General features: G+C 34.4%; 1 protein-coding gene across 2 annotated transcripts in view; it reads right to left on the bottom strand.

Moving 5' to 3' along the window:
- The window catches only part of DENND1B (DENN domain containing 1B), a 327,198-nt gene that overhangs the window by 189,131 nt on the left and 124,521 nt on the right, over window positions 1–13,546 (bottom strand). For both annotated transcript variants that reach the window (XM_051998705.1, XM_051998706.1), the window contains exon 5: window positions 6,935–7,054. In XM_051998705.1, coding sequence (XP_051854665.1) covers window positions 6,935–7,054 — 120 coding nt within the window. The remainder of the gene's footprint in view (window positions 1–6,934; window positions 7,055–13,546) is intronic.

The raw sequence follows: 13,546 nt of genomic DNA, 5'->3' as shown, positions 1-13,546 counted from the left end.
TGGCTGATTTTAAATACACGGTCATTACATGTATATAATTCTTACCATCCTTCTATGGAATCTTCATATTGATTCTGTTAGCTCACGAATATTTGGCTACTATCCTATAACTGAGTTAGTCATTCAGGTAAGTTATCCTATTCACATCTTTGAATTCCAATCCTTCTTGCCTTAAAGGTTTTGTTTATTCTTTTTTCCCCTGAATCTCTAAGAAAGATGCTGGTAGCTATGTGAAGGGAGGGGCTGCTAGTTGGCACAGTGGATAGAGGCACGGAAAACTCTTCTTCACGAGTTCAAATTTGGTCCCAGGCACTGATTAGCTATGTGGCTCTGGGCAAGTCACTTCACCCTGTTTGCTTCCATTCCTCATCTATAAAATAAGCTGGACAAGGAAATAGCAAACCGCTCTAGATTTTGCCAAATAAATCCCAAGAGAGATCACAAGACATATCTGAAACAAAGATGTTATGCCATTAGAAATGATAACCAATAAATGCATGTATGTGTTAAGCATCTCCTATGTACCAGGCACTGCACTAAGTACTTGGGGATACAAAAAGAAGCAAAGAAACTTCCTGACCTCACTAAGTTTAAAATCTAATGGGAGAGACCACATGTAAACAGAAAAATACAAAGCAAGCTGCATATAAAATAAATTGGAAATAATTAAGAGGAAAAGTATTAGATTTTTTAAAGTTTGGAGAAGGTTTTCAATAAAAGATAGTTTAGTTGAGACTTAAAGGAAATCAATAGAAGGGGCTGAAAAAAAGAGAAAATTTCAAGCATGGGGAATAGTCAGAGAAAATGCCTAGAACCAAGAGATGAAGTATCTTGTTTGTAGAACAGACAATGGGCCAGTGTTCACTACATCAAAGAGTACATGATGATTAGTAGTAAGGTGTAAGAACACTAAAAAGATTGGAGGGGATGTCATTAATCTATGAAAGACTATGAATACCAAACAGGGAATTATTTATTTGATCCAGGAGGTAAAAGGGACCCAATAGGTTCTATACAAAAAGGAACTGTGACATGACCAAACTTACACTTTAAGTAAATCATTTTAGTGGCTGAATGACTGATAGACTGAAAGGAAAGTGACTTGAGGCAGAGAGACCCACAAGCAGGTTATTACAAATAGTTCAGACATAATAGATAAATGGTCAAAGGATAGGCACAATTTTCAGACAAAGAAATTAAAGCCATTTCTAGTCACATAAAAAAATGCTCTAAATCATTACTGATTGGAGAAATGCAAATTAAGACAATTGAGGTATTGCCTCACACCTCTCATATTGGTTAATATCATAGGAAAAGATAATGATAAATGTTGGAGAGGATGTGGGAAAACTGGGAGTTGTGAATTGAGCCAACCATTCTGGAGAACAATTTACAACTATGCCCAAAGGGCTATAAAATTGTACATGCTCTTTGATCCAGCAGTATCACTACTGAATCAATATTCTGAAGAAATCATAAAAAAGGGAAAAGGATTATATGTAACGGGGACAGACTGCAACCATTCCCAGTAAGATCAGGAGTGAAACAAGGTTGCCCACTATCACCGTTACTATTTAATGTTGTATTAGAAATGCTAGCTTTGGCAATAAGAGTTGAGAAAGAGATTAAAGGAATAAGAATAGGCAATGAGGAAACCAAATTATCATTCTTTGCTGATGATATGATGGTATACTTAGAGAAGCCCAGAGGTTCTACTGAAAAGTTATTAGAAACAATCCACACCTTTAGCAAAGTTACAGGATAAAAAATAAACTCACATAAGTAATCAGCATTCTTATATATCACTAACAAAACCCAACAGTTAGAGTTACAAAGAGAAATTCCATTTAAAGTAACTACTGATTGTATAAAATATTTAGGAATCTATCTGCCAAGGGAAAATCAGAAATTTTATGAGCAAAACTACAAAACACTTTCCACACAAATTAAGTCTGATCTATCAACTGGAAAAATAGTAAATGCTCTTGGATAGGGCGAGCAAATATAATAAAGATGACAATACTACCTAAATTAATCTACTTATTTAGTGCTCTACCAGACTCCCAAAAAACTATTTTGATGACCTAGAAAAAATAACAACAAAGTTCATATGGAAAAACAAAAGGTCAAGAATTTCAAGGGAATTAATGAAAAAAAAAAATCAAATGAAGATGGCCTAGCTGTACCAGATCTAAAATTATATTATAAAGCAGCAGTTACTAAAACCATCTGGTATTGGCTAAGAAATAGCCTAGTTGATCAATGGAATAGGTTAGGTTCAAAGGACAAAACAATCAATAACTTTAATAATCTAGTGTTTAACAAACCCAAAGACCCCAGTTTTTGGGATAAGAATGTATTATTTGACAAAAATTGCTAGAAAAATTGAAAATTAGTATGGCAGAAACTAGGCATTGACCCACACAACACCATACACCAAGATAAGGTCAAAATGGGTTCATGACCTAGGCATAAAGAATGAGATTATAAATAAATAGGAAGAGCATAGGATAGTTTACCTCTTAGATCTGTGGAAGAGGAAGGAATTTATGACCAAGGAAGAACTAGAGTTCACTACTGACTACAAAATAGAAAATTTTTATTATATCAAATTGAAAAGTTTTTGTACAAACAAAACTAATGCAGAAAAGATTAGAAGGGAAGCAATAACCTGGGAAAATATTTTTACAGTCAAAGGTTCTGATAAAGGCCTCATTTCCAAAATATATAGAGAATTGACTCTAATTTATAAGAAATCAAGCCATTCTCCAATTGATAAATGGTCAAAGGATATGAACAGACAATTTTCAGAGGATGAAATTGAAACTATTACCACTCATATGAAAGAGTGTTCCAAATCATTATTGATCAGAGAAATTCAAATTAAGACAACTCTGAGATACCACTACACACCTGTCAGATTGGCTAAGATGACAGGAAAAAATAATGATGAATGTTGGAGGGGATGCGGGAAAACTGGGACACTGATGCATTGTTGGTGGAACTGTGAACAAATCCAACCATTCTGGAGAGCAATCTGGAACTATGCCCAAAAAGTTATCAAATTGTGCATACCCTTTTATCCAGCAGTGTTTCTATTGGGCTTATATCCCAAAGAAATACTAAAGAAGGGAAAGGGACCTGTATGTGCTAAAATGTTTGTGGCAGCCCTGTTTGTAGTGGCTAGAAACTGGAAATTGAATGGATGCCCATCAATTGGAGAATGGCTGGGTAAATTGTGGTATATGAATGTTATGGAATATTATTGTTCTGTAAGAAATGACCAGAAGGATGAATACAGAGAGGCTTGGAGAGACTTACCTGAACTGATGCTAAGTGAAATGAGCAGAACCAGGAGATCACTTTACACTTCGACAACGATATTGTATGAGGATGTGTTCTGATGGAAGTGGATTTCTTTGACAAAGACTCAGTTTCAATTGATAAATGATGGACAGAAGCAGCTACACCCAAAGAAAGAACACTGGGAAACGAATGTGAACTATCTGCATTTTTGTTTTTCTTTCCGAGTTGTTTTTACCTTTTGAATCCAATTCTCCCTGTGCAACAAGAGAACTGCTTGGTTCTGCAAACATATATTGTATCTAGAATATACGGCAACATATCTAACATATATAGGACTGCTTGCTATCTAGGGGAGGGGGTGGAGGGAGGGAGGGGAAAAATCGGAACAGAAGCGAGTGCAAGGGATAATGTTGTAAAAAAAATTACCCTGGCATAGATTCTGTCAATATAAAGTTATTATAAAATTAAAAAAAATTAAAAAAAAAAAAAAAAGAGAGAGAACAATGGCATAAATATCCAGTAACTAGAAGATGAATGTGGTCAACACTCTCAAATGCTACAAAGGTTAAAACAGGATGAGAATTGAGTAAAAGTCCATTATCTTTGGCCTTTAATACATGTTACCCCTCATTACCCCTCACTTGGTCTATTCCAATGGAATCCTAATTGACATCCCTGGTTTTTGCTTCTCCCTTCTCAAATCTACATACCTGCCAAAGTAATACTGCTAAGGAAAAGTGTTATGGGCCAGAACTCTGTACTTGAAACAAGGATTCTTACAAGCTGCTAACTCATGGGAATTGATAATACAATGGTTGTCTAGTTTAGCATGGTGATTAATAGGTCTCTAAGCTCAGTATGATTGATTTAATCTTACAACAAATAATGATTCCCTAGTGATATAATGATTGGCTTATACTCAATATAATGAATGAATTTTAGTGTAATAGAGCATATAAGCTGGAACAAAAACTCAGGCAGATGCATTCATTCCATCTCACACCTCTGTAGTGGCAGGCCTGTCCTCCTTTGCTTCTCCACTGAAACCAAGACTTGGGAAAGCGTCCAAGAAGGCAAGGAAACTAGATTGTGAAGGAGATAATAAAGAATTTGGACTCTAACACCTGGCTATTCTTGTGGTAATTACTTTACTGAAACAAAGGCTGCTCCAAGACCTCCAGAAAACCAACCAAAACACTACAGAAAAGGACTGGACACATCATTGTACTGCTTAAAAGACTCCAGTAATTCTCTATAATTTCTAGACTAAAATACAAACTCCCCTATTTAGAATACAATGTCCTTTCATTACCTTGTTATAGACTGATTCTTCAGGACTATTAAACATAACTTTCCTTCAGCCAAACTAGTCTACTTACTGACCAAGCACATTCTAGTTCCTTTTTCTGAACATTTTCCCATACATAGAATATACTCCCTCCCTACCTGTCTTTAAGAATCCCTAGCTTTCCAAAAGAAAGAATAAAAGTGATGAGTTCAAAGAAACCTGTAAAGATTTATATGAAATGAAGCAAGCAAAGCCAGAAGAACAAATTGCAAAATTATGTTAACATTTTAAAAACAGTCATTCATAAATTATTATATTTGATCAATGAATTGACTAAGCATGAAGGACTGAATGATGATCTATGCTATTTCACCTCCTAACAGTGAAGTAATACAAAATGAGACATAACAGGAGTTGGAGTTTCTGGCTTCAACAAACACTATGCTTATTTATTCATTGTGTATAAGCAAAGCTGATAAATTACATGTGTTTATTTTATAGGCTGCAACTTTAATAAAATTATTGTTTTAATTAATTATAGTTGAATTTTAAGATACTTTTTTTCCTCTTTGCTCATACTTAAATAATCCTCAGTTTGACAGAAAAACCCTCTATATGCTCCTCTATGATGCCTGGCAATCTGGCTTCCTTCCCTATCACTATTCTGAAAATCTTGTTTCAAAAGTCATCAATGACATTCTAATTATCAAATCCACTGGGCTTTTTCTCAGTCTTCAGTTTATTTACTTCTATGTAATATGTTTTCCGTATTTTCTAACTCCACTATTTCCAAGAACCTCTATTATTTTTCCTATCTATTTATTTTTCTCATTTCCTGGGTCCTACTCTTCTTTCTCTTCCTCACCTAGCATGCTGAGACTACTTTCTTGATATTTTGATATTATACAGATAGCAATGTTATAGGCAGGATGTGCATCTGCTGCCCATCACTCTAACTACAAGCATGGTCCAGTTACAATCTCTTTGGTAATATTTAACTCTACATGCACATAATTGATCATTTGATTCGAAATATTTATTAAATGTTTATTAAATTTCAGAAACTTTACTAAGTACTAGGGATAAAAATACTAAAAGCAAGGCAGTCCTTGTCCTCAAAGAGGTTATATTCTAATAGAGGAATATAACACATATAAGAGAGTGATGTTTTGGTTCTTAAAAATCAAAGGAAGGATGATTTTAGTAATAGACTAAAAATTGTACACACCAACAATATATTCTTCTATTCCTACATTTGCAAAATCCAGATTTGAGTCCCTGGAGATGGTTGTTTCATAATAATAATAGTGCATCTACAGAAAGCTAGTGTGACCTACCTGATTCATATCATCCCCCAAACAGTTAAGGATAAAACTGAAAGGATAAACAAATGAAATGGGAGGGGGGGACTCTCAAGACTTCCATAAATAAGTGCTATTTCCACCAATGAATTCAGATTTGATACATAAAGAAGTGGAAATAACAATAAAGAATAGCTATATTAAATCATCTGATCAGCTACACTGAGGAGGTCTATGGGAGAAGTAATATCTTTTGAGGAGCTCTCAATAGGGATTAGCTCTCAAGATATCTGAAAGAAGTGAAAATTAAATCAAATGATTATGAGTATGATAGCATAAGGAGATAGACTATAGAATTTCTGTTTGATACGTTTCATTTTTCAACTTCAGAACCTTTGTAAGACTGATTTTGTGTATCAAAAAGCATTTGAATGAACAGTGTAAAATGAAGTCTTTAAATACTGTTCCCAAATATTTTTATGCATCTATATAGATTAGAAATAGTTCATTTGTAGATATAAGAGCAAATAGAAGTTTATGTGGTTAATATTTGATTATAAATATCACACAAGACATAAAATCAGGAGATTAATGCTTGCCAAAGTACAAGGCACAAATTGAAGAGGAGTTCCTTATACACAGTGGGATTCTGTAAAAGCTCCTGTGGACAATGCAAAGCCTCCTATGTCAGATCCATAATCATTCAAAAAAGTTCAGCTTAATTATCCACATAGTCAAATGGAGGATGATCACTTTCAAAAGTGATAGTCAGCTGAAAACAGAACATATAGAATTGATCCCAGAATTAAATAGAAGGAAGAAAACAAAGCTAAATTACATTAATGAAGATTCAATGCTCTTTCAATGATTTAAAACTTATGCAAAGGGGAAAAAATAAAATAATGTTTTTGCTTCATTTCAACAATACTCAATTCCCAATGAAACAGTTATAAATTGTTTAAATAAACATAATGTATAACAATATAAATTAGGAAAAAAATACCATGACTAGTATAATTGTTTTATTACAAGTACTCACCTAAGAATACATAAGCAAATTTTGCCTCCCGATGTTAAACGACAGAATCCAAACCTCTGTTTACTTTCAATGTCTGTTAGCACAAAAGTAAAGTGCTGTCCAACTTGATTTTGGGAAACCCTAAAAAAAAATTAATATTATGAAATATTAAGTCATGCAACATTCCCAATAGAAAAAAAGATTCCACAAAATTACAAACATGCTGAGGATTTCTTTTTGCTGATAACTAAAGATATATTTCATCCTTAATACTACCTACATTCTAAACCTGATATGTTTAAAAATACTGAATGGCCATTGCAATAGCAGTTGGTATATATTGATACTTTTACTGAATAAAAATCACTTATTTCAAAGCACCTTTCCCTCCTCATCTCCCTTTACTGGCTTCCCTGGCTTCCTTCAAGTCACAATAAAAATCCCATATTCTACAAAACATCTTTTTTCAATTCTCTAAATTCTGGTGGCTTCCTTTTTTAAAATTATTTCCTATTTTTCCAGTATATAACTTGTTTGCTTATATTTTGTTTATTTACTTATGCCTCCTCCGTTAGATAGTGATTTTGTTGAGGGTAAAAACTGACTTTTGACTTGTATCTCCAAAATTTAGTACAGTACTAAAGTCACAGCAAACACTAGCAGTGTTCAGCTGAACAACAATTATCATTGTTGTTGTTGTTGCATCATTTCATCCATGTTCAATTCTTTGTGATCCCATATGCAACGGTTTTCTAAGCAAGGACATTAGAATAGAATCCAAGTGCAATAAGAAGGGCTCTTAAACAAATCCAGAGCAGTAGTGCATGGGAAAATAAATTTTCCAACATGGAAAGAGAAAAGAATTCTTATAGCCTTAAAGGTTCACTGATCAGGGAAAATGAGAGTAGCAAGCTCTGCTATGAAAATCCTAAGGTAGTCAGAAGACTCCAGGACGGGAACCTAGGGAGCAATAGCACACATTAACTAATGACCAGTGACCTGACTGTTACCAACATTCAGATCAAGAAAGTTTAGTCCCAAGGTCTCTGAAGTCAGAAATACTTTTCACTGAGATTCTAGCAAGCATTCGGACAATACAGGCCTTTAAACCTCAAAGATTCGGGATAGTCTTACCCCCAGAAAGTGGAAGTCAGTACAAGAACCCTGGGGAACTTAGGACAAGACCAAACAGGGATTACATTCTCACATAATAAAGCAACAAGGGACAGACATATCCTGTCCCTAATACAAAGTCCCAGGTACAATTCAGAAAGCAAAGCTAAGAGATGAGAATAAATTAAGGAAAACTGGACAAATAAATATCAAAAATTATTGCAAATGTAACTCTTTAAAAACTGCAAGCAGACTCAAAAGAAAAAATATTTCCCACAAAGACTATCTGAATACCTTAAAAAAGAAGTAAGATTTTTTAAAAGTGATATAACCTTTTAATAAAGCTTTTGAAAGAACTAAATGGGAAAAAAGTTTATAGAAAAAAGTGCTAATTTTAAACTAAGATATGGAATCTGTGAAAACTAGAATAGAAAAAAACAAAAACAAAACTCCTGACTCCATGAGAAAGGGAGAAATCTTAGAAATAGGTGAAAATGTGAGATATTTGCTATCAAAAATATAGGAAATAGAAAAGAGGCCAAGAAGAGCTTATTTATGAATCATGGACTAAAATTATGATCAAATAACAACAATACAAAAGCAACGTGGGAACTGTATTTCAATAAGTCATAAATTAGTCAATAATATAAGTCATAAATAAGTCAAGTAAGTCAATAAGTCATGAAAAATATACATCCCATTTAAATATCTCAGTATAAAAATAGAAAGAGAAAGAATCCATTAATAATCTTCTTGAATTTATGACCAAAGAAGAACTAGAGATCATTATTGATCACAAAATAGAAAATTTTGATTATATCAAATTGAAAAAGTTTTGTACAAATAAAACTAATGCAGACAAGATTAGAAGGGAAGCAATAACCTGGGAAAACATTTTTACAGTCAAAGGTTCTCATAAAGGCCTCATTTCCAAAATATATAGAGAACTGTCTCTAATTTATAAGAAATCAAGCTATTCTCCAATTCATAAATGTCAAAGGATATTTGAACAGACAATTCTCAGATGAAGAAATTGAAACTATTTCTAGCATATGAAAAGGTGCTCAAGTCATTATTAATCAGAGAAATGCAAATTAAGACAACTCTGAGATACCACTACACACCTGTCAGATTGGCTGGAGTGACAGGGAAAGATAATGCAGAATGTTGGAGGGGATATGGGAAAACTGGGACACTGATACATTGTTGGTGAAATTGTGAACACATCGAGCCATTCTGGAGAGCAATTTGAAACTATGCTCAAAAAGTTATCAAACTGTGCATACCCTTTGATCCAGCAGTGCTACTACTGGACTTATATCCCAAAAAGATTTTAAAGAAGGGAAAGGGGCCTGTATGTGCAAGAATGTTTGTGGCAGCCCTCTTTGTAGCGGCCAGAAACTAGAAACTGAGTGGATGCCCATCAATTAGAGAATGGCTAAATAAATTGTGGTATATGAATATTATGGAATATTATTGTTGTGCAAAAAAAATGACCAACAGACTGATTTCAGAAAAGCCTGAAGAGACTTAACATGAACTGATGCTGAGTGAATTGAGCAGGACCAGGAGATCATTATATATACTTCAATAACAATACTATACGATGATCCATTCTGATGGACGTGGCCCTCTTCAACAATGAGATGAACCAAATCAGTTCCAATAGAGCAGTAATGAATTGAAACAGCTACACACAGCGAATGAACTCTGGGAAATAAGTATGAACCACTACATAGAATTCCCAATCCCTCTATTTTTGTCCACCTGCATTTTTTATTTCCTTCACAGGTTAATTATACACTATTTCAAAGTCCGATTCTTTTTGTACAGCAAAATAACTGTAGGACATGTATACATATTTTGTATTTAACATATACTTTAACATATATAACATGTATAGGTCAACCTGTCATCTTGGGGAAAGGGGTGGGAGAAAGGAGGGGAAAAATTGAAACAAAAGGTTTTGTAATTGTCAATGCTGAAAAATTACCCATGCATATATCTTGTAAATAAAAAGCAAAAATTAAAAACAACACCTTCTGAAAGAAACTCCAAAATAAAGTTTCAAAATATTTAGATAATAAAGCTTTCATGTAAACACATGAAAATAATATAAATGTGTGTATATATATATATATGTACATATATATTTTAAATAATTCAACTTCCAAGGAACAACAGTTAAGATCACAACAAGACCTGGCAACTCCAACTATGAGAGGTTTTCTTGGGGTATATTTCAAAAGAGAGAGAAGTTTACAATCCAGAAAAAAGTTATTCTGCGAAGTTAAGTTTAAGCCTGCAAGGAGAAAATTAATCTTTTGAAACAGATACAAAGGACTGTCAAGAATTTCTGATGAAAAGAAGAAGTAAAAAGGAACTAAGAAATACAAAGACAAGACTCTGGAGAAATCTGAAAAGATAAATGAATTTGAACAAATGGAAGATGTACAATGAAGTGTTCCTTCATAAACTTAACATCCTAAAAGGATATTGAGGAAATTAAGTAAGAAAAACAGAAATCCTGAAAGTGAATTTGTTCTGTTATGAGAGTTTAAAGAAGAGAAAGAAAAAGGAAGGTAAAAAGAACATCCTACTATATAAAAGAGGAAAAGGGAGAGAAAGTTGCCATTTTTAAAAATTATGATATATGAAAAGAAAATAAAAACATGAAAAAGTGGATAGGAAAAATGAACAGAAGATGAACTTCACTCCTGTATGAAATGAAAAAAGTTTAATGTAGACACACATGAAATGCTAACAGAAATAAAACCACAGAGAGAGAGAGAGAGGGGAGAATAAGCTAAGACCAAGAATTAAATAACTGAAATTAAATCAAACTTCCAGGGCTTTAAGAGAACATGGAGAAAGGGAAGGAAGAGAAGAACAAATAATTAGATTCTAAAAAGATACTTTAAATTGCTTCTTAAATTACTAAAGAAGAAAATGGACTACTAGGAGAGGATGGACTGCTCTGAACCCATGCTTCTCAGAGAAACACATTCCCTCTCATCATATCTGTCCCCTATTTTTGAGATAAGAAGAAAAATGCCATTCAATCATGATCAGGGTCTTCAGCCTAGTGTCTCTTGATAAAAGAAAAATGCCATTTCTTCAGCTTTTCCCTCACCTCAACTCCTCACATGAGCTGCCTAAGTCACTTAAAGGATTCTATTCAGAGACAAGCCTCTAAGAATGTTGATAATTATTAAATTATTCCTCAGTGATTATGAAACTCCCATCAGGTCATACCATTCCCATTCCAGGGATTCTGAATCCATATTTACAATCTGAATCTCCATTCCCCCACTGCCTATGCTCTATTCTTAATTCTTCCAAATTTTCCTAATGTCTCATTCTAAGGCATTTAGTGTAACATACTCCAGCATCTTAAACTTGTTTCACAACCCCAAATGGGGTTGAATGTGGAGGTTACAAAATTAAGATTTATTATAAGTAAATGTTGAATTTGTATACTTATTTTATATATCTGTATACCTTGAGTAAGATAAAAATTTCTTGGGTAAAAGGGAGTCATAAGTCAAAAAAGTTTAAAAAGCCCTGCCTTATATCACTTCCACTGTGCTCTCTGAAATGTCTACTCTATAGGTAACAAATTTGCTTTTATTTTAAATCTCTCTTTTTCATTCATTCTATCTTTTACTAAGATCTGGTCCCTTCTTTTATATATATATATACATTTTATTTTATTTTATAATAACATTTATATTTTATAATAACTTTATATTGACAGAATCCATGCCAGGGTAATTTTTTTTACAACATTATCCCTTGCACTCGTTTCTGTTCCGATTTTTACCTTCCCTCCCTCCATCCCCTCCCCTAGATGGCAAGCAGTCCTATATATGTTAGATATGTTGCAGTATATCCTAGATACAATATATGTTTGCAGAACCGAACAGTTCTCTCACAGGGAGAATTGGATTCAGAAGGTAAAAATAACCCGGGAAGAAAAACAAAAATGAAAATAGTTCACATTCATTTCCCAGTGTTCTTTCTTTGGGTGTAGCTGCTTCTGTCCATCATTTATCAATTGAAACTCAGTTAGGTCTCTTTGTCAAAGAAATCCACTTCCATCAGAATACATCCTTGTTGTGAGTTCAAATGTTGGAGTTCTTGTTCTTCTCAAAACACAGCCGGTTTAGCTTAGGGCCCTCCGAATATCTCCAAATCCAAAGGTTCTGTCCGTTAGCCTCTTGTTCTTCTTTATTATTATAATAAAGTTCTCTCTGGGTACCTTCCCTGGAATCAGGATTTTGTCGGTCCCTGTTTGGGAGCCAAAATGCGGTGATCTTTTTCTTCTAGCCCGGTTAGCTTAGAGGCCTATCTCTCTGCTTGGTTCCAAGAGCTCTTGCCGCTTTGTCCTTCGCTTCTGCCTCTGCTTTCTTCAGCCTCCAGAGCCAGCACCACTCTTCATGTCATTCCGCTGAAATCTGACTGAAAGCCTCTGTCTGTTTCTTTTATCCAAGAGGGAGGAATTGTGGGATACGAGAGAGAGGGATTATGGGTTTTCTCCCATAGTGCTCTCTGGCCCAAAGAGCTTCAAGGGAGGTGTGAACTCACAAAGGTACAAAGTTTACTTTGTGAAGCTGGCATACTTGTGAACTCCAATGAGTAAAGGTGTAAGCACAAGCCTTGTATTAATTAGTTCTACTTAGTACCTTGTTTCAGGTTCTGGCCAAAATCTTCTTGTAAGATTAGCAGTTAGTAAGGATTCCAACACATCCTCATACAATATAGTTGTCGACCTGTATAATGATCTCCTGGTTCTGCTCATTTCACTCAGCATCAGTTCATGTAAGTCTCGCCAGTCCTCTCTGTATTCATCCTGTTGGTCATTCCTTACAGAACAATAATATTCCATAACATTCATATACCACAATTTACCCAGCCATTCTCCAGTTGATGGACATCCATTCATTTTCCAGCTTCTAGCCACTACAAACAGGGCTGCCACAAACATTTTGGCACATACAGGTCCCTTTCCCTTCTTTAGTATCTCTTTGGGGTATAAGCCCAGTAGTATCACTGCTGGATCGAAGGGTATGCACAATTTGATAACTTTTTGGGCATAATTCTAGATTGCTCTCCAGAATGGTTAGATTCATTCACAACTCCACCAACAATGCATCAGTGTCCCAGTTTCCCAGCATCTCCTCCAACATTCATCATTATTTTTTCCTGTCATCTTAGCCAATCTGACAGGTGTGTAGTGGTATCTCAGAGTTGTCTTAATTTGCATTTCTCTGAAGATCTGGTCCCTTCAAAATGACACCATCTACCTATGATGTTTTCCAGAATTAATTGAACTTTCAGTCATCCCTCCGATTCAATAAACAATTTGTAAAGTTGAAGTATTCTTTGCCCTCCATTGACATTTCTAGGCTTTCTCTCTACCACCACCAATCAATAATCTCTCCTCTTTTGAAAAGTACTCAACCTATATCTAACAATCAAAATTCTGGTAGCTATTATGTACTAATCTTGAGCATACTC

The sequence above is a fragment of the Antechinus flavipes genome, chromosome 4, assembly GCF_016432865.1.
Source record: "Antechinus flavipes isolate AdamAnt ecotype Samford, QLD, Australia chromosome 4, AdamAnt_v2, whole genome shotgun sequence".
In the NCBI taxonomy this organism is placed as follows: domain Eukaryota; kingdom Metazoa; phylum Chordata; class Mammalia; order Dasyuromorphia; family Dasyuridae; genus Antechinus; species Antechinus flavipes.
Note: the sequence above shows the minus strand (reverse complement) of the source record. Positions and strands in the feature narration are given on the sequence as shown.